This window comes from Lupinus angustifolius, chromosome LG08 (assembly GCF_001865875.1).
Source record: "Lupinus angustifolius cultivar Tanjil chromosome LG08, LupAngTanjil_v1.0, whole genome shotgun sequence".
In the NCBI taxonomy this organism is placed as follows: domain Eukaryota; kingdom Viridiplantae; phylum Streptophyta; class Magnoliopsida; order Fabales; family Fabaceae; genus Lupinus; species Lupinus angustifolius.
In genome coordinates, this window is record NC_032016.1 from 8724464 (window position 1) to 8747137 (window position 22674).

Here is a 22674-nt window from a genome sequence, read left to right on the forward strand (position 1 = left end):
ACCAAAAAGATTAATGATTAGTTTTCGGTTCATAATAATAAAAGATAATTTTATTTGTAAAATAATTTTTGGGAACCATTCTCAAAACAAAGAACATAAACAAAAAAGTTGTTGAAAACTATCTACGACCTGTGGTATCCATAACCACAAACTCCAAATTTTACCGATTCAATTCCATAACCGCAAACTTATCACATGGTTGAAAAATGTAATTATATTATTAAGAAGTATTAATATTAGGGAGGGGATTCACTTACTCTACATCATAACTATCAATTGTACAGAAATGTAATGATTTGAATTATTGAATATATCTAAACCTTTAGATTTTTTTAGAATCAATGACTAGGATGAAGAGTAAGTTTAAAAAACTTACTTCTCGAAATAAGTGGATCCTCACTTTTAATATTATTAATCTATTGATTTAATTATATACTATATTAACCTTAATTGTTATCCGCTCAATAATAATGGAACTAATAAAATGTAAACTAGTGTAAATATCATAATTATTTTACATTATGAATTTTGTGAAACATTGATATGAGATTTCAAATCATGTATCATAAAAATACCAATAATAATAAAGATATAAAAATTTTAAGTGTTATATTTTCATTAGCATTATATATGGTTTAAGACAATAGATATATATTATTTCATCAGACATATTGCAACACAACATATTTTCCATTGTTTGCAATGACAACATATGATACACTTCCACCTATCTAACTAAATAGTAATACCCAAATGATAAGAACATGTAAGGACAGAAATGTTACAGTGTCCACCACTTTCAGGATTTATATCTAATATAGTTGACTTAAGTTATTGTTGATAATAATGAAGATGGAAGCAAAAACATGTTTGAGTCTTGTTTTCATGCTCATACTTTTACTTCTTCTGAATTTGACTTTTGGAGTTTTGAGTGCTGATAAGTACATCAGAGATGATTTCCCTCTTGATTTTGTTTTTGGTTCAGCTACCACTGCATATCAGGTTTCTTATCATTCTCTCTTTTATCTTTAACCATTTTCATCATCATATATAAATATATATATTGTATTAACATATTAATATATATATATATAGGTAGAAGGAGCAGCCACAGAAGATGGAAGAACTCCTAGCATATGGGATACCTTTGCTCATGCTGGTTCCTTCCTTCCCTTTTTTTCTCATAAACAATTTTTATGAAATCATTCTCTAGTAACAAGTTGAGTTCTCAATATCTTTTCAAAAGAATTTATATATAAAAAGGTACCTTTAATATTTTAGAAATCCAATACTATAGTGTATATATAATAATAATTAACAGAACAATAAATACTTATGGTACACTAATTGTGAGATAACATTTGATGTCCTTATATATATATATATACCAAAAGAGCAAAGACACACATTAATGGTATGGTTTTGTATAAGTAGGGTATGCTCATGGAGCAAATGGAGATGTGGCATGTGATGAGTACCACAAATATAAGGTGAATAAATGCAACTCAAATTTTCCCCTTTCTTTACTTATGCATTCCTTGTGCTCCACCCATTTGTGCAAAATTGATTATTACATAGAGGAATAAGCTGGTTAAGCTAAAAAGATGCAATCTTTGTTTTAACTGTTAAAACTTCGCAGTTTAGTACTTCTAAGAATATAGCAAGTTTAATAGTTTTCACAAAAATAAAATATGCAGGAAGATGTAAGACTCATGGTGGAAACAGGCCTTGATGCCTACAGATTTTCGATTTCGTGGTCCAGGTTAATACCAAGTATGATCCTCAACTCAAACATGTGTTGAATTTTATGGTTCTATCTAGCTATTTCTGTTGTCCAATAAACTTTTCTTAGTGTCCTTGAAAATGCTTTTCTGTTTCTACAGATGGTAGGGGACCAATCAATCTCAAAGGACTAAAGTACTATAATAATCTCATCAATGAACTCATCAGCAATGGTAAATAGTAAATACTAGTTTCTTCATTTGCAAGATAAAACCATGCCTTGAATTTCACTTCCAAAAAAATGGATAGCATATTGGAGTCAACTATGCTTCTTCATTCTTCAACTGATTTAGTCTTTCCTTGTGCAGGAATCCAACCACATGTTACACTACACAACTCTGATCTTCCACAGGCACTTGAAGATGAATATGGAGGATGGATTAGTCGTGATATCGTGTAAGATCCTGATTTCTTCACCATAATGTCATTGAAATTAGTTCATGAAACTTCTAATGCATGAATTACTTTCCATAAAATAAGGCACTACACCCTTGGATGTAGGCATTAGATCCACTTAGAAAGGAATTCAGGCACATAATTTTGGAAATAAGGAATTAAATCGCTAAAATAAGGAACATTGTGATTATCTAGCTGTTCTTTCTTTAGTTAATATTTTCTACTTACAACTTGCATTCTAGGGACTCAGTAAGAACTTATTCCTAGCTGTATGCAAAATAACCAAATGACTTTGAGAAGATTACCAGACAATACTTTCAATTCAATTCTTTTCAATGATATCATCTTGCCTCTTCTTATGATCCTTGGCCTAACACACTTTTTTGCTGTTCAAAATGTTAAATATTCTGACAAATGAGTGTGTTTTCACTTGTCATTAGGATACAATATTCTTTTAGCCAGAAATATACGGAACCCTTTAATATTATGGTAAATTTTTACCTGGATTTGAATGCAGAGAAGACTTCACAAACTATGCCGATGCATGTTTTCGAGAGTTTGGTGACAGAGTATTGTATTGGACTACTGTGAATGAGCCCAATGTATTTGCCTTAGGTGGCTACGGTCAGGGAACAATCCCTCCTCGGCGATGTTCTCCCCCATTTTGTGTTACAAACAGCACCAGGGGAAACTCAACATATGAGCCGTACCTGGCAGTTCATCATATTTTGTTAGCACATTCTTCAGCTGTGAGATTGTATAGGATAAAGTATAGGGTATATGACCTAATCTTTTTTCGTAGTATTTACTTTGCTTATGAATTTAATTATTCTATTAAATTTTCCTTCATCACTACTTCCTATTCATTTAAATCACAAAAGCCTCAACTTTTATACTCGAGGTAAAACTTAGTCCTTTGCTGGTTTTCAATCTTTTCTCGCTCAAACAGAATATTTTTTGGAACAGAATGTTCATGATTCAATTGACTTTTAAGTGAAACTCCAGGACAATCAACATGGCTATGTTGGTATCTCTGTCTACACATTCGGGCGTCTTCCTCAAACGAATACAGAAAAAGACAGGGTAGCAAATGAAAGAGTCCGTGATTTTCTCGTTGGTTGGTAAGTTGCAGACCCTGCAATTGGTTAGTTTTATTTCTGTCTACCTTTTTTGTTCTGTGTTGAAGAAGTTCAAGATTATAAGTGGAAAAGACTTAATCTTAGTTCCATTCGATTGTGGTCTATATGGTGTCAGATCTAATTATGTGGTTTACCCTTTGTTCTTTAGTTATGACAGATGAATATATATTCCTAAATTTTTCATCCATGTTAAATCTTTTGATTTCCAATTTCTTATAGGTATAGGCCAAAAACATTCATTCTTTTTCAATAAACTACTTAGAATTTGTATTGCACTTGAGAGTTCCCTTTTGGTGTAAAATTTTCAAGACCTTTGTTGTCATGTTTTGGTGGATGGATATCATATTATCATTATAATGTGGAATATGTAGCAGTTTTATGTGCCTGCTTTATTGCAGGATTATGGAACCCTTGGTACATGGAGACTATCCCATTTCCATGAAGACAAATGTAGGTGCAAGAATGCCAACCTTCACAAGTCACGAATCTAAACTAGTAAAGGGTTCGCATGACTTTATAGGCGTGATTCACTACAACAACGTGAATGTCACAGACAATTCCGACACCCTGAAACGAAAATTGAGAGACTTCAATGCAGACATGGCTGCAACTATAATCTGTAAGTACATCATCATGCATAAGGATAATAGATTTAGTAAAAGACTGAAGTTGATCATATAAGCTTAGTGTACTGACTATAGTCATCGCATTTTTTATACGAACATCCGAAATATTGAACTAGTGGCATTGCATTCACATGATTTAGCATCTAACATTAATTATTTACATTAATGTGCACAACCATGTGTATCACTCATTACTGAATAATTTGTGGAGCAAGGTGAATGACTCATTGCTTTCCTGGTTTTGGCAGATAATCAGGATCTCTTTTCAGATGAAGAGGTAAATGTCATAAAGAAAAGTTTCTCATAACTAATTAGTTTCACTGTATGACTAACTAGCTTTACTCGATTCAGTACCCGGTCGCGCCATGGGGTTTACAAGAAGAACTGGATACTTTCAAGCTCCTTTACGGCAATCCTCCTATTTTCATTTATGAAAATGGTCTCTCTCTCTCTCTCTCTCCCTCTGTCAAAATTTAGATGCGGCGCTATAAAAGACAAAGCAATTTAACAGATCAGACATTTGCTCTCTCATTCTTATAAACTCATTCCCACTTTAACATTACATGTGCCTAGAATACAACTAGTTTTACTAGTACATGTTATCAATGCTAAACTAGTAAGTCATGTTAATGATATATAGGCTGCTAATGTGTGTGTACAAGGTGAGTTCAAATGGGTTTACTTATTGATCTAAGTTCGGGTTCTGTTGTCTTGCCAGGTCAACGGACACCAACGAATTCATCACTCGAAGACATTTCAAGGGTGAAATATTTGCACGGGTATATCGGTGGCGTCCTTAAGGCCTTAAGGTATGCATTTGTCGCTGACACTTCAGATCGCTAAAATCTTTGTTTTATCACATCGCTAGAATCCGTAGCACTGTACTGTTACATTGAGTTTTGTTTATGAAATGAATCAAACACACCAGAATGCACAGACAAGAGACAACTGAGATAAGACTTTGTAATGATAAGCATCAAGTGTTATGTATTATAGTTATAGAAACTTCAGATGTGCTATCTAATTATCTATTTCATCCCAAATTTTGACAGGAATGGATCAAATATAAGAGGGTATTTTGTGTGGTCTTTCCTTGATGTACTTGAGTTACTTGATGGATATAGATCAAGCTATGGCCTATACTATGTTGATCACGATGATCCCGAGTTGAAACGATATCCAAAGCTCTCTGCAAAATGGTATAGCCGATTTTTGAGGGGTCAAAGCACCTCTATAGTTGGTGATATTGAACTTGAGGAAGATTCATCACTTGTTTCTGTTGGACACTTATTTGAGTAGGTTCTTTAGTTTTGTTTGTGCTAGACCTTCATAGTGATTAGTAGTATTCCCAGCTATGCAACTGATGAATCATAAGTATATATTGTATTTGATGAATCATAAGTATATATTGTATTTGGTGAATCATAAGTATTTTCTTTCCCTCCATTGATTTTTGAAACTGATGAAAAAACACACAAATACTATAATCAAGGAAGATTGATAAATAATTTGATTTATTTTTTGAGTGCCTTTTATCATTGGTAAAATACAAATAATCAAAAAAATTTATATGGATTAGGTAGACCTTAATATGATCCTAAATGATAGTGTAGTATGAATTTTTTATTCACAATAAATAAGATGATATGCTTTCATGGTATCATTTAAGGACATTTAATATTGATGAATCTAAATTTAAGTGGCTATACAAATTCTTAAATCATAATATAATGCAGGATGATATGTTTGACCTACTTGTCTATGATTTTGAATTTAGATGCCACCTAAATTGACACTAAATGAGTTACAATTTAAATTCTATATATTAACAATCCAATACTTTGTGGACTGTTGTGTGAAAAAATGTTATTAATATCTTAACGGTAAAGATATAAAATAGTTTTTTAATTAAATTATATATCGATGATAACTTTGTGGTAATTTGGTAGACAATATTAAACTAATAAAGAAGTAGATAAACATTATCGTTTCTTAATGCAAAATGTATAACTTTGTGGTAATCTGGTAAACAATATTTTAGAAGTATAAAAAAGTAGTAATACGCTTGATCCTTTTAGGATAACAGTTTGTTAAAGATTAAGTAAATTTTATAAACAAATATATTTTTAAATAAAAATTAATTAATATAAATAATTTTATCTGATATAATTAGATGACGAATATAATTATTGTGTCATATAATCTGTTGAATAGCTTTCCCATACAACTGGCCGATATGGTTTTTACATATGACAAGACTCATGTTTCCCATATAGATAGAGTGGGATGTACTCTCTTACATACTTATTTATATTATAGTTTTGGTTTATCAATTTCAAAGTTCAATATATAATGAATGAATTTGTTAGAAAAAGATTCATTTATTCAAACAATTTAAGTTGAAAAATAAAACAATTTACTTTCATCAGGGAATAATAATTTTGGTAAACTATGCATAATTATTGATAAATTTAATAATATATATGCATGAAATAACCCAAAATGGTCGGAATAGAACGATATTCCTACGTAATATTTACCTAAATCAACAATAATCAAATAGATAATTATTTTGGATAGCTTTAAGATCATATATGAAGACAGCTATTATTTATATATATATATATATATATATATATATATATATAACATGAGTCTTTTATTTTTGTTTGGTGGTTATTGTGTTCCGTGTGTAAAGTATTTGGTTTTATTTAGGATAACTTATGTTCTTGGAACATTGGAATAATGTATTTTATTTAACCATTTTCTAAAAAGAATATAAGATATATATTGATAGTGTAAAAATTTATATACAAAATTTATTATGTATTTAGATTTTTTTGAAGAGTCAATGTCAAATATGAAAGGTGAATGGTGTGATGACACTGCATAAAACTCGTACATTATTAGTACATACATATTTCATACTTCTAAATAAATATTTCTAAAAATTAAAAAAAAAAAAAAAGAAACATGTATTATAATTTTAGTGACAGGAGAAAATAATTTATCTCCTTAGGAGAGATAACTTACGTAAAATATTCTCTTTTTATATACATAACACGAATCTTTTATACTCATTTGATGACTTGACGTGTTAATGTATCTTTGACTTTACTATATATAATATAAGTATAGTCCAAAACAGTATATGGAAACTTATGATTGTGAATGTGGATATGGTTAAAGTTAAGAAAATGAAAAATGAGATGATTATATAATTTATATTGACTTATTCAGCGTAAAAATGGGAGGATTCCCAGATTATCGTTTAAGCATGCATCAAGCGTTAACATAGGAAGGATTGATATGATTTGAGAAATAACACATAGCCACTACCATCTTAAATTAAACAACTTTTCATTCATTCATTCACACTGAAGAGAAAGAAACAAAAAAGATGAAGTTTTGCAAGACTTATCAGGAATATATGGAAGGACAGCATCATAACCTTCCTGGGGTTGGATTCAAAAAGCTTAAGAAGATAATGAAGACTTGTAGGAGAGACTGCCAATCTCATAATTCTCTTAATGCCATCAATTCCTGCCATGATCAATGCCCAGGCAAGTCCTTTTGTTGGAATGTTTTTATTAGTTAAACTCGGCGCAACTGTAAGATTGTTTGTCTTGTCATCGTGTTGTCATCGTGTTTTCGGATTCTAACAATTAGCTGCCTTACTAGGTAGGAGCCTATTATTCCGTAGAACCCTTTTTTTCTTAGGTGGGAATGAATCAAGTGAGGTTTTTATAATTTTTTGTTTGGTGGGTCTTTCTCTTTCTTTCAATAGAAATTGCATTGTTGGCTTGATTTGCATGTGTCATGTGATCATGCATGTTGTTCTTGCTCCTTCTGATGTTTGCACATGCAGTTTAGTGTTGTGTTCAGTGTCATTAGAGATTGTGAAATCTATTGAAAAGCATGGGATGTAAAGAATTGAATTAATTTGGAGAAGACTTTTCTCAAGGCCAGGACCATGAAAATAACCTCTGAGCCATGCATAAGAGTTAAATGTTTAGTTTTTGTTCATGTAAATCTTGTATTTGCAAGTAGGAGCAAGAATTATAATAAGGGTGTGACAAAAAAGTGGGATACTGGTGGAGATGAATGGGCCAATTTGAAGGGACTGAGATTCTTCAAATAGCTAGTCTTTCCCTTGATGAACCAGAATTAGAGGTTGTTCTTTTCACTGATGATGGGCAAGGAAATAATAAGATAGACACTTTTAGAATGTGATTCTCATAGTCATGCTTAGATCTTGTGATTTTGAAAATTTTCAATATACAGTTTCTTATTTTCAATATAGTTTCTTATATATATTGCCAAGGTTGAATTTTACATTACATTTCAATGATCATATAAAGAGCCTCTTCGCTTGTGAGGGTAAGTCTCGGTACGCTTATCTTCGCCAGAAACCACAAGGTGAGAGCCTTGTGCACTGAGATGCCCTTTCTTTATTGTGTTTCGAAGATATTTACTCGAAACCCCCGTAAGGGAAAGGGCATAAGTGCGTAGCTTTGTCTGTTTTGATCTTTTTACGCTAATCATTCACCTTTATCCATATCGAGTACCATACCCATACTCATATCCATACAATGTAGCTAGTAACTAAAGCCAATCTCCACAAACAGGAAGAAAAAACGATATTATTCTGCTCGAGTAGATTCAACTAGAGATAAAAAGAGGAAGGGGTAGATAGATCCTTTCCTCTATTGCTTGCTCAGCCTGAATGATTAGGTGTATTTGTATACTATTTTCTATAGATGAATTCCAAAGTATCATTTGGTTCCATTATGCTAACTTTATATGTTATTATTCAGTATGCGACGGGACATTCTTCCCTTCTCTTCTCAACGAAATGTCGGATGTATTAGGCTGCTTTAATCACCGTGCGCAAAAATTGCTGGACATACATCTTGCTTCTGGCTTCAGAAAGTATCTTTTCTGGTTGAAAGGAAAATTACATGGAGATCATACTGTTCTAGTTCAAGAAGGCAGAGATTTAGTCACTTATGCGCTGATAAATGCCATCGCAATTCGAAAAATACTAAAGAAATATGATAAGGTATGTCTTTCCATTCTCTTTAAGATAAACAATATGATCCTACTTGTTTCTTAGGTGTGCTAATTTTAAGTTTTGACAGTCCAAGTGAAAATTATCAGTAGTGTTCTTTATACTTTCCTATTGTTACTATGACTGCAGATTCATTATTCCAAGCAAGGGCAATTATTCAAGTCACAAGTACAAACTATGCACAAGGAAATACTTCAAAGTCCATGGCTTATTGAGCTTATGGCCTTGTACCTCAACTTAAGGAGAACTAATTCGGAGTCAATGAAGGCGCCTACTTTGTTTGATGGATGTTCCCTCACATTTAAAGATGGAAAGCCATCACTTACTTGTGAGCTCTTCGATTCCATCAAAATCGATATAGACCTGACTTGTTCCGTATGCTTGGTAAGTAATGTAGCTTCACTTGTTTTTTGCTAATTCCTAGTGTTCTGTGCATTCAACTCATTTTAGATTTTTGATTTGTAATCACACACACTGATGCCTATTTGAAGATTACTTCAGCTAGATGCAAGCATGATTACGTCAAATTGAAGTTTCTGCATTTGATTTTTAAACAATAACAACCAAACCTTTGTTCCGTAACTTTTTTGTTCCTCAACATCATCAGTGTGATTTCTATGTGAATTTGAAATCATCTGTCTTCCATTACCCTTCAATTTTTTGCAGTGATAACGTTCATATCATCGTGACTTTTCCATGACAGGATACAGTTTTCGATCCAGTTTCTCTGACCTGCGGACATATATTCTGCTACAGTTGTGCTTGCTTAGCTGCATCGACAAGTATTGTTGATGGACTTAAGGCTGCAGATCCTAAAGAGAAATGTCCTCTATGCCGAGAGGTATGCACCACATATCATGCATAACTTCTGCTAATTGGCGTATAAACGTTGATAACTCGTAATTTCACCCTTTATCGATCATCATAGCCGATGGATGATCTTTAACCTCATGACTACTGCATTGTCATATTTGGAGTATGGGTATACTTGCCAAAAAGCTATGATACCAGAGCAATTGCTAAAATCTAAGAATAAGGATGCCCTCAAAGTTAATGACTTGATTTCATATGAAATTTCCCGAAGTTTCACTAAGGTCTATAATTCAAGTTTTACCAACAAATTTTTAGATACTCTTATACTGATTCTTTAGCTTCTTTATTTTATCTTGTGATGATTGATAAATTGTGAATTACAGGAAGAACAGATTATTCATTTGAGACATCTTAGTCTTGAACTGCCATAAAGAGGCTATTAAGAATTGGCAACTGAACATTCTCATTATCTGGATTTGATCCTATTGAAAGTGGTTGGCAACTAATACTTAGTTATATTTTGTTTGCAGGAAGGAGTTTATGAAGGTGCTGTGCGCTTGGAAGAGTTAAATATTCTGTTAGCCCGAAAGTAAGACACCCTTTTATTCCATTATCAAGTTGTTGAGATTAAAATGATATAAGAGATCATCATAAAAAATGAAAGGAAAAGATGGATGCAGAAGCTCATATCAAACTCTTTTAGACCATTTTGGCTGTGATATATCATCTGCTATATCCTTAACCTGATTATTTTTTCAGCTGCCATGAGTACTGGGAGCAGCGTCTTCGGACCGAGAGGGTAGAGAGGATCAAGCAAGCTAAGGAACACTGGGAATCACAATGTAGGGCATTCATGGGTGTCTAAGGAGATACACATGCAGCTTAAATAAATATCTTAGATTGCAAACATGTTGATATACACTTATTTGGTTGATATTCTGTATTAGATTCTGGATAAGCACTTATTTAACTTTGCTAAAAACACAAGCTTATTTGCTTTAGTAATGATAATGATTTAGTCATTTATTTGTGAGCAATGATATTCATTGCTTTTTCTTCACAATTTTTATTGCACATACTTTATAAAATCTCTTTTGATTGCAGTAGTATAGTTGTCAAAGCAAATGTGAAGGCAAAAGAAAGAAATGTGGTAAAAAAGTGAGATGATCATTTTCCTTTATTTACCATTTGCTGAAACAGCATGCAAAACAGTCATGAAGCTAATGAATAATAAAACATTGAAAAATGTTGGAAATAAGTAAATGCCACCACAGGCATTACATAATCCATGAAGCTTATAAACTTATACCAAATTACTGGAACATGAATTCAAGTTTGGGAAGGAACACTTCCAAACATAACAAGGTTGGAGAGTATTTACTATTCCATAACGAACATACAAAAGCCGGTTTACCAAAGAGAAGGCATCATAAAATCATTGTTAACATAGAAGCTTTGGTAAATTCTATAACATAGCTACTACTGCAATCATAAGGGCAAGAAAAACATTGGAAATCTAAAATCCAAGAATGGACAGGAAACACAGTTGGTAAAATATGCTGAACGAGCACCAATGCCTCAAAAAGTAGCAACCTGCCGATCTGAAGTAGTTCCAACATCACTTAAATCAACCCCTGCCTCGTCCCGCACCTATCAGAAGAACCAAAAACATTGGATGAGATTCATTCACAAGATATATGTTATCTGATATGACGAATGGGTTGTAAAGACGAGGAAGTGAGGCGAAAATGACTTGGGATCCCCATCTTTGGAAGGTTCACAAGGAGGGGATGACCATGAAATTAAGGGGTTGTTAATTTAGAGTAGGGAAACATGGCCAAAACATAGCTTCCTGATTTTCATTATGCTAGAGGGCTTTTTGGACTTGGTACAGCCAAACAAAGTATCCACAAAATGGATCAATCTGAATGGTGGGGACTTCTATGGTAATTGTTGTCCAGAACTAAAGAGATTTGCAATCCGGGTTCTTAGTTTGACTTGCAGCTCTTCTAGGTATGAGCGCAATTGGAGGGTTATTAGCCTATTACTAAATACTGTATATGTACTTCTGTATGTCTTAGTCGTGACGTTGAAGCATGTGAGAGTGGGAGTTCAAGTAGTGTGAATTTAGATGAAGTTCAAAATATTGTCCTTGATGCAATTGAAGAGGAAGACGCGTGTCGTCTGAAGAGGAAAAGAACATGAAGAATGTGATGATGTTGGTGATGAAGATGTAGATAATGGTGGTAATGGAGGCTTTGGGTTGTGAATAATGAAAATCTACATATTGCTGTGTGTTACTTTTTTGCTTTATTAATGATTATCGACAGGTTATTATGTTGTGTTTCGACAACTGAAGTTATGTTAATGTAAGGATCTTTTATCCTGTTTGGTACTTTTCCTTATTAGAGTTATTGTTAAATTTTGGTTTTTTACAGCTTATTATACTTGCCAAATTTTGATTATTGGCAGCTGATTATATTATGTCTGGATGTTATGGACATTGTGTTATTTTTATAAATAAAAAAATAGGTAAACTCGTACAAGTTTACAAGCCGAATTTACTTTAGCTTCACGAGTTTAGGTAAAATCGAGTTTGACAACCATGTTGGTAACATGCATGCAATGAGTGCATTTTGGAATAATGAAAGGGGTGATTTACCTCTGTTTCCACCTAGACCGCCCCTTCCTCCTCGGCTTCCTCCTTGACCTCTAGCCCCACCTTCATCAATGCCACGCCCAATTCCTTTCGCTGGACGTCCACCAGGACCATCCTCCCTACCACCTCTTCCCCTTCCACGTCCCACACCAGGCGGTTTGCGATCTGAAAAAAAAGGTTACATAAATCAAGGAACTTTCTAAGTTTCTAGTTTTTTGTAACTGGAAAAGATACATGAATAGCAACTCACACCATATGCATAAAAATAACTGGATCATTAGGGTGAAATTTTTATTTGCTAATCTAGGAAGAAACAAATCTGACTTTGAAATTGTTGGGTTCAAGAAGAACAAAACAAAATGGACCTTTATTATGACAAGAGTGGCAAACACCAGTCTAACCCCCTCCTAAATCAGCTGGTCAATTTAAATATCAATACAGACAACCAGCTAAATGTCAAAAAGGCTTACCAGTGCGGCTCTTGGTTTCTTCCTGAACTTTGTCAATAACCTAAAATAGGCAACAAAACAAGATGAGTGGATAAATATATGATTGTCTAAAACATCAATGAAAAATTCTAAACCTATTCACTGAAACAATTTAAAACATAAATACTGAACCATCACTACACACCTCATCAGGAACTCGAAGGTACTTAATCGTGTTACCACGAATGTAACATTCCGGCATGCGCCAAAATCTATCTCCATCCTGCATTTCCAAATTCAATCAAGCATTTTAAATTTCAAAAAGACAACATACTACAGGATGATAAATAAGAATAAATAGCAAAAGAACATTACTTTAGAGGTACAAATGACTTCCCGGAGATGAATGTTCATCCATGTATCACAATTAACCAAATGACCATTATAAGTTTCCCCATTTTTCAGCTCCACCAACTGATACAATCATACAATATTCAAAATTAAAACAAAAACTCAAAAAATCAGAAGTTGCATAGCAAAAAGGAAAAACACAAGTTAGGTTAAATTAACAAATTGAGGTAAAATAGAGCAAAATGATCACTCACCATTGGGTGCCCTTGGGCAGTTTTGAGAAGAGAAAGGGGAAGCTGCAACAACACAAAAAAGAGTAAATAGTAAGAGAATTAGGGCAATATTAACAGTATGTGCAACTCTGATAGTAACCCACTAACCCTATTGCTATGATTTGTGGGAAGAAGTTGAAACCCATTAAGAATTTGGTTGAAAGATTACATTTTTAGTGAAAAAGAAATAAACTTTGGGTTCTACTTCTATAAACCCAAAACATGGTTGATCAGAAAAGTAATGAACTTTCTGGCAGACAGAGTAAGAGAGAGAGAGAGAAGCAGTGACATACCATGTTGTAAATCAGAGGTAGCAGTGATGTGTGATTACGTAAATGGTTTTAATTTGAAGAGGGAAACATCGATCACTGTTGTGTTCTTCTTTGATATTGATACAAAATAATTCAAACTTAACCTAATAATATTCAATACCCTACTTTTAATCATGCATCTAATTTATAAGCTAGTTGTGATAGGGTGAATGTTAACACTTTTTAAAAAAATCCACTATTCAGTGAGTTTTGAAATTTGATAGCATGTCATCAATATCTCAATCCAGTTAAAATATGGTATTTTATAAAAAATTATAGAGATACAAACTAACGCTTTTGTATTATTGGTAGGAATTTAATTAGATAAGAATATAGAGATATAAGTTTTTTGGAATATGTAATCTTTGTTCTTCATCATGACCTTGACTTAATTTTATTATTATTGTTTTCAAAATTTTATCAAATAATAAAACTAAAAATTATATAATAACAACATCTTACTCAAAAAATAGATTCTAGTACTTATATATTGTAAGTGTAAATATTTATACACAATCAGTATACTATTCAGAATTTGTTTGTATTATTTTTTGAAGAGTCGATGATGATTGAAAATGAACGGTGGACGATAGACTCACAGTATATCAAAATCTGTCAATACATGCATCTTTTTCTCAAAAAGATATTACACAATATTATGGATATATATGATTTTTTTTTTCAATTTAAAATACTTCATTCATCTTTTCAACAATGTTACTTGTTTAAATCTATATTTAAGATGAGTTCATCAATTTAAGTGGGATGAAACTTATTAAGCATTGACACAATATTAATGTTATTCGTCTTGAGAATGTCACGTGTTCAAATATTAAAAATATTCATTTTACTTATGAGTATAAGGTAACGTGCATCAACTATTCTTATATCTTACTACTTAGGGTCTTGTGCATAAAATCTTCATATAGAGTTTACCCTATTTAATTGTCATGTAAAAAGAAGAATAAAAGAAAGGTGTAGTATTTACACCAAAATACTTTATTTCCTTAAATGTTTCAATGAAAGCTATGGGACCAACAATCTAGTGATGATGAGAGTGAGAGATGCTTCCCTCACTTCATATTACTAATGGGTGTATTATGTAAGAGTAATGATTAAGATATAAAAACTTATTTATGATTGAGGTTTAATTTGTTTTATATAGGGGAATTGTTTGCTATGTGTGGTCAAATTACTATACTTGTAAATTAATAAGGTGTGAGTTTAGTAGTATAAGGCTCCACTATATCCCTAAAGTTGAGGATTCGATTATCGTGAGCTACATTTGTTGGAAGGAGTAGTCACAAACCCCAAAAGAGATTAGTTCATTACCCAAAAAGCTGAGGAGATAATTTTAGTAGTACCAAAAATTATTATACTCGTAGGCCTTGAGGATGTGAGAATATGACCTTAGGTAACAACTAGCATTGGCATATGGCTCGCATTATACTTGTAAAACAAATGTGGGCATTGAACCAAAAAGTTTGAATTAACAAAAAACAAACACGGTAGATGTAAGAAAATATTAACACTTTAATAAGTCTTTTTATAACATGTTAATACTTTGCATCTAGATTTCCTAAATTATAATACTACTGAGCTATAAGCCTATCTCTCACTTTCTTCTTTTCTTTTTGGTATTTCTTGCAAACGAAAACTACAATTTGGGCTAATGGAGTAAAACGACATGACCTAGACCTGATCAAACCTGATTAACTTAAGATCCAATTATAATAGGGCTAATGGAATAAAACAGTGATCTAGACTTGGTCAAACCTGATCCAATTAAGATCCAATCATAATAGGGCTAAATTGAACAAGAGGGTATGGTTGGGTTCTAGTCACAATCATAATAATGCTCCATTTGTACCTATTATATATACTTTGGAATGTTGTGGCTTATCATAGAAGCGCATCTAGTGTAGTGGTATCATAGTACCCTCCCACGGTACTGACCGTGGTTCGATTCCCCGGATGCGCATGTTAATGTTTTTACAGTGGTAATATTGTGCCATGTGCCACGCTTATGATTGGTTGAAAAAATATATTTAAATTAAAAATAATAATTAAATCATTTTTTGAGCCAATAGAAAAACAATTTGAATTCTAAATAATTAATAATATCGTACAAATTTGACATATTAATTATATTTAATTACTAATTATTATATATTTAATCTCAAGCCATATGAATACTAAATGTGAGCATGCTAATGAGAATCATGTAAAAAAACACTTTTGAAAATGTTTGTTCTCTTCTTTTCTTTGGACTATCTTCAAATTAACCCTCATTAGTCAAGAGAATAGAGGAATCCTTTCTTTCACACTTTGCCGTGGTATTATTCTTTTTATGCAAATAAATATTGTTTGTGACATGTTGCTATATCATTTTCCTTTTAAATAATGAAATAAGTGAAACCCACTACTCTACGATACACTTATTTTTTATTGTTAAATAAGTTGAATCAAAAGGTTTAAGGAATTGATGTGGAACAATCATGTTTTTTAATTCTCTAAGGCATCTTAGATAATCCATCTTACATTAGCATCAATTAGTATAAATAATTTAAGAAAAATGTTGACACAATTTTTTGATTTGACTTATTATATTCTCTATATTATCATCCATTACGTGTATACTTTTTTCCCAGCTAACTTATATATTTTGGCTGTCAATTTTAACAAATTTAGAATATCATTCCTTATGTAATTTACTAATCCTAAAAATGATTGTATCATTTTAAATAATGAAATAAGTGAAATCCATTATTCTAGGATACACTTATTTTTTTTTGTTAAATAAGTTGAATTAAAAAGTTTAAGAAATTGATAATGGAAGAATCATATTTTTTTAATTGCCCCTCTTTATATTTATACTCAATCATAGTATAATATCGTCATCAATCATGTACATCACAACCCACGCTCAACATTCTCCGTTTTAGGGATGACAACATACAAGCTTCTCAATGAGATTGGTTTCAATAATATTAATTTTTATTCTTCTAGTTTTTTTTTCTTAAATCGGGTTGAAATAGAATTAATAAAATTAGTATTTTGATTTTTAGTTACACTCCATCAAATCATTTATAAGAGGGAATCATAACTAACCCAATCATTAGTGGTGTCCCATAACAATTCTGTCCAATTAATATAAGTTATTGACCTGGTATAAGTTAATCTTCTCCGATATACACTTAAATAAAAGAAAAAATAATATGAATTTACATTTTTATCTATAAGATATAATGAAATAACTTTTTTATTCCTAAGTGCAAAAGTAAAAATGATAAGGGTTTAACATGTATATACTGACAATGTAATGATTTTTTATACTACCAGTAAATCATTCACTGTTAATTTATTAATTAACCATTAACTTTTGAACAAAAGTAATACAAATCAATAGTAGATGATGTGTTGACAGTATAAAACTTTACACTATCAATGCATATATTTTAAACTAAAGTGATAATTTATCTCTGTATTACCGGAGAAAATCGATTCCCATGTTCTTTACTAGGTTTAGAAATCTCTTAATATCTTAAGTTAGCGAGTTAGGCGTCATCCACAACAATGTTTTTTTCTTAGTAAATTCAATTATCAAACCCTTAATTGGTTTGCACAATTTTATTAATCTAGTCTAGTACATTCCTTTTCTATATATAAACAACTCTTCATATATCATCTTTCACCAAGTATAATTTGTATGTGAGAAAGAGAGAGCACTAGTGAAGTCATAAATATGTCTTCAAAAGTAGCGGTTGTGGAAATCAATGAATATATAGAGCAGAAGAATGATGAAGTTTCTAATCATTCTATGGTGAATGTTGGGAATAATATTTCACGACAAAAGTTGAGAAGACATGATTCTCTTGACATGGAATCACGCACTTTCCCTGGTTCCACCCATGCTTCTAAAGTTTGTCTTATACATTTTCTAATTTTACTATTACAAATTTCAATTCACTACTTCTTATATATATATATATAATTAATTATAGGGTCCAACAACATCGGTGATTATGCATCTAGCTTTTCAAAGCATAGGAATTGTGTATGGGGACATAGGAACATCACCTTTATATGTTTATGCAAGTACCTTCACCAATGGCATAAATAACAACGATGACATTTTGGGTGTTCTTTCTTTGATCTTTTATACCATCACTCTTATTACTCTTATTAAGTACGTCTTCATTGTCTTAAAGGCTAATGATAATGGCGATGGTAAGTCATTTATTTATTTTATTTATTTATTTTGTAAACATGCCATGATCTTCAACCTTCTCATATTATATTTTTTGACATATCATAATTTGGTAAGCATCGATGTAGAGACTATTACATAAATTGTTAAAAGGAAAATATATATAATACCCAAATTCATTCATCAAAAAATATGATCATTAGTAATCCTATAATTATAACAAGAACTTAGAAGCAATAAGAAAATAAACATTCATATAAATATTGTTAATGTATGGTCGATTTGTAGTATGAGAAAGCTTGCAATAGATCATATAATAGGTATCTTATAATTGAGTTGTAGAGGAGGATTTTTTGTTTGTCTTGGAAGATAATATGAAAAATGGATCTCAATAACAACAAAGACTTACAAGTTATCTTCTAATGCTAGTTGACTAGGCAAACCTCAATTATTGAGACCATCACTCTAGTCATGGAACCACTCATACTATGAACTATATTACTAATAACTAAAAAGTTTAAATATTAAATTAGAAAAATAAAGTTCATTTCTACAATTATAATAGTAAAGTTTACAAATTATTTTAAATTTCCGGTACTCAATTATAACCAACGTTTAATTACCCATGAAGAAATGTTGCGTGCTGGTGGATTTAGAAAAAGTTTGCAATAATAGTGATTATAATTCTATATTAAACATTTATTAGGAGGAACATTCGCTTTGTACTCGAAGATATGTCGTTATGCCAAAGTAGGACTTCTTCCAAATCAACAAGTTGAAGATGCAGAAGTGTCTAATTATCAATTGAATTTTCCTAAGAGTAGTCATGTGATGATGGCTTCAAGGCTTAAGTCTAAGCTTGAGAACAGTGAATTTGCAAAGCTATTTCTGTTGCTCATTACCATGCTTGGCACTTCTATGGTCATTGGGGATGGTGTTCTCACTCCCTGCATTTCCGGTTAATTATTCTCTTCATATCACTTTAATATTTATGCAATGTCAGTATATTTTTTTTATCACCCTTGTGTATTAATCTTATTAAAGAGCTAATATGATTAACAAACTGATAATGAACTCAGATAGTAGTAACTTTTATAATGTATATATATGAAGTACTTGATTTTTAACCCACATAATCATTTTATGTTCATTGGGTCAAACATGAAATAAATAATATGTATTTCATTTGGTTGCAGTTTTATCAGCAGTGGGAGGGATCAAGGAAGCTGATTCTTCAATAACTGAGGGTTGTTTTCATCAATCTTTACATTCATTAACTGTATACTAAATTATAATAAGTACTTGTGATTATCACTAAATGTTGTTAATGACTACTTTAGGCACTAAATAACAGAATACATGAAATAGACATGAATAACAATATAGTTCACTATTATCCTCAAACTTGAACCCCTCTAGCCAAGTTTTCATTAAATTATACATGCATAACAATATTATTGCATGATAATAGTTTCACAAATTTGTTTCTCTGTGTATAGGACGGATTGTTGGAATATCCATAGCTATCTTGATCTGCCTTTTCATGATTCAAAGATTTGGAACAGATAAAGTGGGTTATAGTTTTGCTCCTATTGTTTGTGTGTGGTTTGCTTTTATTGGAGGCATTGGTGTATATAATATCATCAAGTATGACCCAAAAGTTCTCAAAGCAATAAATCCAAAATACATAGTAGATTACTTCAAGAGGAATAAGAAAGATGCTTGGGTTTCTCTTGGTGGTGTTGTTTTGGCCATAACAGGTTCATATTTGTTATCATTACAAATAGTAAATTAGTCCTAATCATTTCTGATTTTGTTGTTGGCCATAGCTTAAGACATGATGTGGGTGAAAATTGCAGGAACTGAAGCACTATTTGCTGATGTTGGACATTTTACAGTGCCGTCAATACAATTAAGCATGTGTTGTATAACATACCCCTCTCTCATATTGGCCTACACTGGCCAAGCCTCCTTTCTTCGAAAACACAATGATCTTGTTTCAGACACTTTCTACAAGTCTATACCAGGTACAAAGTTAAAACTGCAGATGTAACCAAACATAATGATCAAGTTTTGTTAGCCTTGTCTAAATTGTTGTTAATCAATGAAAATAGAGAAGTTTGGTTACATAGTTTTGGTGCAATGACAAATAAATTAGAGAACTAACTCAATTGCCAATTGGGTTTTGATTCTTCAAACAAAAGATGGTAATACTGATCTAACATCTAAGTTTTGTGACACTAGTTCTGAACATCATTATTACAAAATGAAAATGAAATAAAAAGAAAACAAATTTGTGTTACAAAAGCTGATTACCAATGTTTTGCAGGTGCTTTGTTTTGGCCAATGTTCGTTGTTGCTGTTGCAGCAGCAATCATAGCTTCTCAGGCCATGATCTCTGCAACTTTCTCCATCATCCAACAATCCCTTTCACTTGGATGTTTTCCTCGTGTGACAATAGTACATACATCAGCAAAATATGAGGGACAAGTTTACATTCCAGAGATCAATTTCATTCTCATGATTGCCTGTGTTGCAGTCACTGCTGGATTTAAAAGCACCACAAACATTGGCAATGCCTATGGTAACATAATCTCTTCATCACTCAAATTTTAAGGACCAAACAATTTTAAACTATATGAAAATTCTAAATGGATAAATATTTGTCTATACAGGGATAGCAGTGGTGTTTGTCATGACACTTACATCTTCTTTGCTTGTGATAATCATGATTGTGATATGGAAGACAAACATATTTCTGGTCATCACTTATGTGCTTACTATTGGTTCTGTTGAGCTTATCTATTTAAGCTCGGTACTATACAAATTCGACCAAGGAGGTTACCTTCCTCTTGCGTTCGCCGCGGTGCTAATGACCATCATGTACGTTTGGAACAATGTGTACAGAAGGAAGTACAATTATGAGCTGAAAAATAAGATTTCTCCAGAGAATTTTAAGGAGATTGCTAATGGCGCGGACTTAATCCGAATGCCTGGCCTAGCCTTGTTCTATTCCGAGCTTGTACACGGCATCCCTCCAATTTTCAAGCATTACCTGTCAAATGTTCCTGCATTGCACTCTAACCTTGTCTTTCTTTCCATCAAATCTTTGCCTATTAGCAAAGTTCCATTGGAAGACAGGTTCCTTTTTCGTAAAGTAGGACACGAAGAACTCAATGTATTCCGATGTGTTGCTAGATATGGATACAATGATTTGCGCGACGATGAGCATGGCCCTTTCGAGAATTTGCTAGTTACAAGGCTAAAGGCATATATAGCAGAGGAAATGTATTTGGAGTCCCATAATAAGCCTGATGAAACATTAAATGATGGTTGGGGTGATGAGAATGATGGAGTACAAAAGGCCATTGAAAAACAAGTTGAGGCAATCGAAAAAGCAGCGCGAGCAGGGATTGTTCATTTGATTGGTGAAAGTGAAGTGATTGCTGGAAAAGGATCTGGCATAGGGAAAAAGATTTTGATAGATTGTGCATACAATTTTATGAAAAATAATTTGAGACAAAGTGACAAGGTGTTTGATATTCCTCATGAACGTATGGTTAAAGTGGGAATGACTTATGAACTTTAGACCCTATTTGCGAGTTGAATTTTGGAGGAGAAAGAAAGGAAAATAAAGACTTTAGAGTCATCTCACATGTGTATTCCATAACTCTCAAGCCTTCCATTTCTCTCATTTCCCCTCCAAAATTTAACTCACAGACAACGCTTAAAGAACAAAAATTAAAGAAGTGGATTCAAACTTGAGGAAGCTAGTGCCATAGCTTTCTCATGGTGGCAATAACATACTAAAATAAAAACAGCTCTTGTTGCTATGTAATATAGTGTTTTGTATTTTCCTATCTATGTTTAAGTCAGAAATTGAAATGCATTTGGCTTTGCGCAATATATGCATTAAGTTTAAATTGTGTAAGTAGAATATGAGAATGTGTATGGATTGAGTGATAAATTTGGATGTAACATTCCATTTAACAACTTGTGTATTGAAATTATGGAATTTACAGCAGCTAAGATAAGTGGAGATTATTGTTGCCTTAATCATGAATTCATGATATAACGGCAGTGGATGTAGACAGAGGTTAACTACTGATCTTTATAAACATTTTTTTGTTAGAGCCGCGACCGGACCAGTGAATCTCATTGTCATGGGAAGAGGGAACAATCAGGCATAAGTGAGACATCAAATCTCAAATTTTGAACCAAAATCTCGACATAATGATTATTGACAGGTTATTATGTTGTGTTTGGACTTTGGACAACTGAAGTTGTGACTTCAGTTAATGTAAGGATCTTTTCTCGTACAAGTTTACAAGCCAAATTTACTTTAGCGTAAAATCGCGATTTTGACAACCATGTTGGTAATATGCATGCAATAAGTGCATTTTGGAATAATGATTGGGACCGCATTTGGACCACATCAGGTGACATTTTGGAATAATGATTTACGATCTGAAAAAGGTTACATAAATTAAGGAACTTTCTAAGTTTCTAGTTTTTTTGTAACTGTAAAAGATACATGAATAGCAACTCACACCATATGCATAAAAATAACTGGATCATTAGGGTGAAATTTTTATTTGCTAATCTAGAAAATAAAC

General features: G+C 32.2%; 4 protein-coding genes and 1 non-coding gene across 7 annotated transcripts; 4 read left to right on the plus strand and 1 right to left on the minus strand.

The window, feature by feature from the left end:
* LOC109354517 (hydroxyisourate hydrolase-like) lies at window positions 780-5356 on the plus strand. The gene is made up of 14 exons (XM_019597089.1): window positions 780-800; window positions 831-1002; window positions 1096-1159; window positions 1435-1490; window positions 1698-1773; window positions 1884-1955; window positions 2091-2178; window positions 2696-2954; window positions 3184-3299; window positions 3716-3936; window positions 4192-4220; window positions 4295-4382; window positions 4662-4752; window positions 4996-5356. The coding sequence occupies exons 2-14, from the start codon at window positions 847-849 to the stop codon at window positions 5240-5242; spliced, it is 1563 nt and encodes a 520-aa protein (XP_019452634.1). The 5' UTR covers window positions 780-800; window positions 831-846; the 3' UTR covers window positions 5243-5356.
* Window positions 7262-10887, plus strand: LOC109354519 (probable E3 ubiquitin-protein ligase BAH1-like 2). 2 transcript variants are annotated; one of them, XM_019597093.1, is made up of 6 exons: window positions 7267-7506; window positions 8761-9005; window positions 9144-9398; window positions 9718-9855; window positions 10358-10416; window positions 10587-10887. In XM_019597093.1, exons 1-6 carry the CDS (start codon window positions 7344-7346, stop codon window positions 10690-10692), a joined length of 966 nt encoding a protein of 321 aa, XP_019452638.1. In that variant the 5' UTR covers window positions 7267-7343; the 3' UTR covers window positions 10693-10887. The 2 variants fall into 2 exon arrangements, with proteins under 2 accessions (XP_019452639.1, XP_019452638.1); XM_019597094.1 differs by lacking the exons at window positions 10358-10416; window positions 10587-10887 and adding an exon at window positions 10211-10348 and having other exon boundaries at window positions 7262-7506.
* On the minus strand, window positions 11138-13950 carry LOC109354520 (probable U6 snRNA-associated Sm-like protein LSm4). 2 transcript variants are annotated; one of them, XM_019597095.1, is made up of 7 exons: window positions 13831-13950; window positions 13520-13561; window positions 13290-13388; window positions 13120-13197; window positions 12957-12996; window positions 12486-12651; window positions 11138-11482 (listed from the first exon to the last, which is right to left on the minus strand). In XM_019597095.1, the coding sequence occupies exons 1-7, from the start codon at window positions 13831-13833 to the stop codon at window positions 11455-11457; spliced, it is 456 nt and encodes a 151-aa protein (XP_019452640.1). In that variant the 5' UTR covers window positions 13834-13950; the 3' UTR covers window positions 11138-11454. The 2 variants fall into 2 exon arrangements, with proteins under 2 accessions (XP_019452640.1, XP_019452641.1); XM_019597096.1 differs by having other exon boundaries at window positions 11138-11477; window positions 12490-12651; window positions 13831-13948.
* TRNAG-CCC lies at window positions 15759-15829 on the plus strand. The gene has a single exon. It is a non-coding gene; the product is annotated as a tRNA-Gly (tRNA).
* LOC109354516 (potassium transporter 5-like) lies at window positions 17585-21772 on the plus strand. The gene is made up of 8 exons (XM_019597087.1): window positions 17585-17770; window positions 17853-18078; window positions 18765-19016; window positions 19255-19305; window positions 19558-19818; window positions 19918-20085; window positions 20388-20642; window positions 20734-21772. Exons 1-8 carry the CDS (start codon window positions 17594-17596, stop codon window positions 21645-21647), a joined length of 2304 nt encoding a protein of 767 aa, XP_019452632.1. The 5' UTR covers window positions 17585-17593; the 3' UTR covers window positions 21648-21772.

Bases quoted from the DNA above. Each gene is read 5' to 3' on its own strand.
- LOC109354517 (XM_019597089.1), top strand. From the start codon at position 847: ATGAAGATGGAAGCAAAAACATGTTTGAGTCTTGTTTTCATGCTCATA. The intron at 2,179-2,695 runs GTAAGATCCTGA...ATTTGAATGCAG, and splicing joins TGGATTAGTCGTGATATCGT to AGAAGACTTCACAAACTATG. The intron at 3,300-3,715 runs GTAAGTTGCAGA...GCTTTATTGCAG, and splicing joins CGTGATTTTCTCGTTGGTTG to GATTATGGAACCCTTGGTAC.
- LOC109354519 (XM_019597093.1), top strand. From the start codon at position 7,344: ATGAAGTTTTGCAAGACTTATCAGGAATATATGGAAGGACAGCATCAT. The intron at 7,507-8,760 runs GCAAGTCCTTTT...GTTATTATTCAG, and splicing joins CTGCCATGATCAATGCCCAG to TATGCGACGGGACATTCTTC. The intron at 9,006-9,143 runs GTATGTCTTTCC...CTATGACTGCAG, and splicing joins TACTAAAGAAATATGATAAG to ATTCATTATTCCAAGCAAGG.
- LOC109354520 (XM_019597095.1), bottom strand. The intron at 13,198-13,289 runs GTAATGTTCTTT...TTGGAAATGCAG, and splicing joins AAGTCATTTGTACCTCTAAA to GATGGAGATAGATTTTGGCG. The intron at 12,652-12,956 runs GTAAGCCTTTTT...CTTTTTTTTCAG, and splicing joins AGAAACCAAGAGCCGCACTG to ATCGCAAACCGCCTGGTGTG.
- LOC109354516 (XM_019597087.1), top strand. From the start codon at position 17,594: ATGTCTTCAAAAGTAGCGGTTGTGGAAATCAATGAATATATAGAGCAG. The intron at 18,079-18,764 runs GTAAGTCATTTA...AACATTTATTAG, and splicing joins GGCTAATGATAATGGCGATG to GAGGAACATTCGCTTTGTAC. The intron at 19,819-19,917 runs GTTCATATTTGT...TGAAAATTGCAG, and splicing joins TGTTGTTTTGGCCATAACAG to GAACTGAAGCACTATTTGCT.